The sequence below is a fragment of the Apaloderma vittatum genome, unplaced genomic scaffold (genome assembly GCF_000703405.1).
Source record: "Apaloderma vittatum isolate BGI_N311 unplaced genomic scaffold, ASM70340v1 scaffold19151, whole genome shotgun sequence".
In the NCBI taxonomy this organism is placed as follows: Eukaryota; Metazoa; Chordata; class Aves; order Trogoniformes; family Trogonidae; genus Apaloderma; species Apaloderma vittatum.
The window spans coordinates 75,991-81,990 of NW_009698784.1; the positions used below are offsets into that span (position 1 = coordinate 75,991).

Below are 6,000 nucleotides of genomic sequence, written 5' to 3' on the forward strand. Positions count from 1 at the left end.
GTGCGAGTCAAACATTGTGTACCTGAAACTTGCCCATGAACATGCAGGAAAAGCATGACAAAAAGCAGTCCAGGACAGATAGTGGTTTTTTTAAAAGCAGACAGGACAGGCCTTCAGATTTCTAGCCTCATTTTAAAGTCTTCTCACCTTACAAAGTGCACTTTAGCTCTCTTTTACCCACATTAGAAAAAGGGAGATGAGCTAATCTTGATGACAGCTGATCTTGAAGGAAAAAATTTCACTTTGGAGGTAGCACCACTATAACAAACACCCAGATTGGAAAGTCTTGTATTATATATTAAGCCAACACACCAACCCAGGCAGCTGCTGGAAGAGTCTCACACTGCCCGAGCTGGGGGCTCACTGCTGAGCTGGAACGGGGCTTTTGTGTCTCTTTGCCAATGCATGCACCGTTGTATTACCGGTCAGAACGGTGTGCAAGGGCCTTCTTACCAGTAAGATTATTGTTATGAAGGAATACTACTGAAGGGTGGAAAAGAAAATGCCTAATACAGTATTAAATCCAGCCAGTTTCGTATTTATTAAAGCATAATTGTTTTTGTTTTGTTTCTCTTTCCTTTCAGTAAATGAATGGCTCCTCAAGTAAGTAAGACAGAGCAGGCAGAACCCATAACCTCAATGGAATGCTCCTACTGTGAATTGACATAATCTAGAATGCGCCCAACCTCACTCTCTTTGGGTTCGCGACAGCACCCGCAAATGTGCTGTAGGAAATGAGCTGCCATGGTGGAAACTCAACTAAAAATTCATTCATATGATCTGTGGTAATTAAAAAAAAAAAAAAAGTAAAAAGACAGTATTACAGTAAATGTGATTACAATTTTGATACAGTTTTCCTGAACTAATTTAGCTTCACAAAGAAAGACTTTTCAGCCTTTGTACATATGAAATTCTTCCTCTTTTCCCCCCCTCCCTCAAATTGGAAAAAAAAAAAAAAAGGAAAAAAGAAAACAGGTGGCTCGGTACAGCATCAAAGTGGAGTTGTGTTCTGTGTGCCAAGTAATCCTTGGAAAGCTCTCATTATTTCACTGTCATTAATGGATACTGACAAGACAGAACAAGAAGATTGTAGAGGAAACTTATTTCTAGGTTATGATATTTCTGTTCATTTAATTAAAAAGGGACAGACTTTGAGAGATAAGTATTGTAAATATATCACTGCAGAATATAAAGGAAATGGAAATATTTCCCTCTTTGTCACATATCTGTAGTAGGATTTGCCAAAATCAGAATTGATCCATTTTCTGTTTCTTGTTTTACAACAGGTCATACGTTGTGTTGGTTACTATTAACAAACTCAATAAATGTGTTTAACAAATTAATTTAGTAAACTTGCTTTGATTTATTTTCCTTTCTGAAATAATAAGCCTCTACTACTTGTGGCTGCATTATTTGTGTTTTGTTTGGTGATTTTTTTTAATTTTCCAATTTATTTTTTTTACTTCATTTATTTGTTTGCAGCCAATGTAAGTGAGTTAACGGCAATTGGGAATGCACTTAAAGCTGGTGTAACTTAAACTCCACTCTTTGGTCCATCATTAATAGGAACTGGGCTCAGAAACAGAAAGTTGAAATATCTCTCAGTTTAAAATTGCCATTTTCCCCACTAAATCCATTCTTGGGGCAAACAAATTCAGTCCTGTAAATGGGTGATGGAAAGGGATCTCTCTTCTTTACAGAAAAAGCAGGAGCTGACCAAGTAAAAGCGAATGCCTTTTTTCTTGTTTATAATGGTCATTCACTGTGTTTGGTTACTGTCAAGAACTCAATAAATGTGTTTAACAAGTTCACATAGCGCACGTTTGACCTTCTTGCACATTAAGGGATTTATTTATTTTTTTCAAAATCTGAAGAGAGGGGACACCACACGCTATTTTGTTCCTAATGCTTGCTTTATAACCCATAACACGTTGAAATTCACAGAAAAATAAGACGAAGCTAAAAAGTACCGTGCCTGACCATGTTGCCGTAAGTGATCTGTAACTTCTAAACTTGTGGTGTTGGGATTGTTTCCACTGCTTGTTTGGGGTTTTTGATCCTTCTCCTAGGATTGTCAAGGTTGTAGAGTGAAGTTACTGAGAGCACAAAGTCCACAATGCTTCAAGCTGTATTTTTGGACAAATATCCAGCAGTTGTTGATGCAAGTTTGTCAGTGACAGAAGGTAGGGAAGATAAGCCAGGCCTCCATTATACAACTTTTAATAGGTAATAAAACCTATTTTCTGTTTTACTGAAAGCTGATTGAAGGGATTTAAGAGGAGGGAGACATATCATAGAAAGGACTGGATCTTTCTATCACAGGATTAGGTGAGGCTGCAACTAGAGAAATGGAGATATTGGGATACCACAAATATATTTGTCAACATTTCCCTGAGATAATACTTCAGCATCCTTCCTGCTTCTGACAGACCCTGCCTTTACTCTCCCTGTTTTGGTTTTCTGGGGGTTTCCCTGTCAAAATTATTAAGCAGCTTTGAGAAATGGGATAAAGGCTTAGCCCACAGAATACTGCCAAAAAATACAAGAGGTGGAAAGTCTCTGTACTAACTGTTGCTGCCATTAAAAGAAGAATAAATAACAATATGGAAAGAGCTGCTACATCTATTAATTGTCAAGACAAGCTGGAAAGCAAGATTCAATTGCACCCAGAAGGCCAACACCTGAAACCAAATAAAACCCCTCCAACACTTAAAGCATTCTTCATGATCTTTGACATTAAGGAGTTCTGTTTATTTTTCTCTTTTCCTTTTTAAACTGCTTAAGGTTAACAATACTGAAATTCCATCACAATCTGAAAAAAAATGCTGAAACATTCTTTAGCTACCATTTTCAGGAGCTGAACCTTCCCCACAAGTCAAGAACTGAAAGGGGAACTGTAACTGGTCAATATACTTTACTGCAAATACCAGAAATGCAGCAAAAAGGCAGATATTTTGCATGTTCTGCTGTATCTCTCAAAGCTTGAGTAATGCGCAGTATCCAAAAAAATCCCAGGTGTTTGGTTCCTATACTCAAAAGAGTACAAATTTTTCATGGAAATCAGTTATACCCGCTTCATGTTTTGATTTTTTTTTCTGTTAGATTTTATTCCCTAGATGTAGTGGCTGACAAAGCATAGGGAGTTTGCTGTAAGAAATGCTGATTTACTAGCAAATGGCTTACTGCAGTTCTCACAGCATACCGTAAAATTATTCAAGGAGCCTGTTTGCACAGTAAAGAACAAGAACCATTTATAATGTGAAACATAATGCAGGCAAACATTTTCTGTTTCCTATGGTGTCAGGCTTCTATTCTAATAACTAAAGATGTGTCAAACATATACTCAGAACAGAAAATGAAAAACGGGATAATAAATCTTCTAAGGATGGGAAATAACCCTTAGTATTTAAATAGAGAAAAAAAAATCCTTAGAAGAAGTATTAGAAAAAAATAGAAAGAAAAAAATTGACACAGGTTAAGAATTTAGCCAGATGCTCCTACCCTGTAAGGGAAAAAAGAGCTCGAGGTAAAAGTCCAAGTAGAACAAAGTTACAGCTGCAAAGCGCAATAGTTGCCCCAGAACAAAGGCTATGAACTTCAGCCTTGTGTAGCCATTCCCAGCACAAGGAGATACTCAACATCTGGCAAAGAGAGCTTATTCTCCAAAATATTCTGGTTTTTGCATCCAGGGCATATGTTCAAGTGCACAAGTATAATGTGTTTGGTTGATCAGGAGAAAACAAAGCTGAGTCATTGTTCCGAATGCCCTTCCTGATTCCTTGGCTACTGTTCTAGATGGGCTGTATTGGGTGATTTTGTGAACCTCTCTCTAGGGCTCTGCAAAGAAACTGCAGCCTGCCAGAAATACCTCGTGCTTTGCCTCGCTCACCGTCCTGCTGCACACCTGCGCTGCTCAGCGCGTCATCTATGCAAAGCTGGTGCCCGAAGGGAAAAGCAGACCTCACCTTCCTGCCGCAAAGACGGCAGGGCTGGCTGAGGAAAAGAGAGGGCAACGCAAGCACAAATCATGAAGGACGACTTAATTACGAGCCACTGGAAATATGATTGTTGCACCCTGGCTGCCCTGCGTCTGACGGGCTCTTAGAACACGCAGTGCCTCGTCTCCAAACTTCACCCAGGTTCCAGGATTCAGAACACTCCACATGTTTAGATGGTCCAAGGTTTATTCCTGCTATTTTTATTCCACCTTAGTGGTGTCTGTCCAGAGAAAATAAAAACGTACCGATTGACTGAGAAATTCAGCTCCATGTGCAAGTTTTGCATCAAAGGCTTGACTGAACACAGCACTTTTGCTAAGGGTTCTTTGGATGCCGTCACACAGTTTAAACTGAACAAAATCCTTCTTGCTAAAGGATTGTAAACTATACCTGGTAAAGGGGTGGGAATGTGTCAATCCAATGAGGAAACACCATATAAATATTCAAATATGTGATAAAAATCTTATGAAGGTATGTTAAGACAACATAGAAAGTCATAAGCATAACAGCAGAAAACAAAATTCAGGAGAATCACAAGGGGAAAAGATTGATCTTTTCGCTCTGTCCTGAATTTTTCCTTAATGTTACAGTAATATGGCAGCAAGCTGATTTCAGCTTGCTGCCTTATTTCACGCATAATTTAAAATTTGACAGCAACACAAATAACAGTGACATTCTCAGACATTCATGCCAAAGTTTTGCCATACTGGAGGACTCCTTCATTAAACATTTATTTGTATCTGTGTTCTGCGAGCTGCATAAAAATTTACAGAAATGGAATTCCATTGACAAACATTTCACCCAAATGCTGTCTGCATTCCTCCGACACAGATGGCGGTTGAAATGCTTGCATCAAAAACTAATTTGCTGAAGCTCTGCCATAACCTGTAGTTAGATGGATTGTTCTATATGGCTCTTCCTTAAAGGATGTGAGCCAGCTAAAACAAACATCTCCTTCTGAGATCTTAAATCTTCTAGCTCAAGTTACAGACCGATAGGACTTTGGCTCTTAGAAGTTGTGATGAATCCCAGCATAATCCAGAATACAAATGCTAAAGCAATTACAGAATAATTCCAGCCTTCAGGAATTGACTACTCCCTCATCTCTTACATATTACTTGTCTTACAAGTAGAGAGGACTTCTTCATCGGGAACATACTTTCCTGTAAGCACAGGAAAAGCCAGAGGACTTACTTGTTACCCCAGGTAAAATTTGTGTAGGGACTCGAAATGATCTGAACGGAAACATTAATGCAGCTCTGCCTTTTGGTGGGCTGATACAGATCAAAAAAGAAGAAAATAAAGCATGTGAAATTCACCCAATCTTCTAACAAACAGGTTATTTCTACTGAAGACTTAGCGTTCATCTGTGTCTCTGTTCTTTCATCCCACTGTGCCAGAGAGGCAGCGCATAATGGTTTCAGTGGCATTTTGGGTACAGTCCTTCAGCTCAGAGCCCGCCTGCCTCCTCCCTCCTCTGCATCATTCCTGCCCCGGCAGCCCTGCCAGCCCTTTCTTTTTTTAATGTATCTTTCACATTCTTCTGTTCCCGCATACACTTCACACATGGGCAGACAATCATTCCCAGGGCAGAGATGTATTTTCCTACCAAACATTTAGAGCCCTGTTTTCCCATCCTCTGTTTACCGAGTAATTAGCCCTACATTTAAAAATACAAATCCAAGCTGGGTAAAAGAGGTTGGCTCAAATCAGCCACAGCACCGTCTGGGTTTCCACTGCGCACGCAAACCACGGCCACCTTCACGCTCAGGACAAACTGCAATCTCCAGTCTCTGAGCAAGGATTGATACTGGTACGTGGTGAGACAGTGACCGGCACGTGGGATTGTGAGGCTTCTGGATGAGTTACGTTTCGCGGGAGGCTCATTTGCACACACCTTAGCCCAAGGGCTGCAAGCCTGAGAGCAACCAAGTCTCCATCAGCCTGGCTGCAGGGCTCACAGGAGCGCATCCAAAAGCTGAAATACGGACCCGTCGTTGTG

At 40.0% G+C, this 6,000-nt stretch overlaps 1 protein-coding gene across 1 annotated transcript in view; it reads left to right on the top strand.

The window, feature by feature from the left end:
* The window catches only part of CA10 (carbonic anhydrase X), a 59,236-nt gene extending 57,893 nt beyond the window's left edge, over positions 1-1,343 (top strand). Inside the window, exon 7 of the mRNA XM_009878156.1 lies at positions 585-1,343. Within this exon, the coding sequence (XP_009876458.1) occupies positions 585-607 (23 nt within the window). The 3' untranslated portion in view covers positions 608-1,343. The remainder of the gene's footprint in view (positions 1-584) is intronic.
* The last annotated feature ends 4,657 nt before the right edge of the window (positions 1,344-6,000 follow it).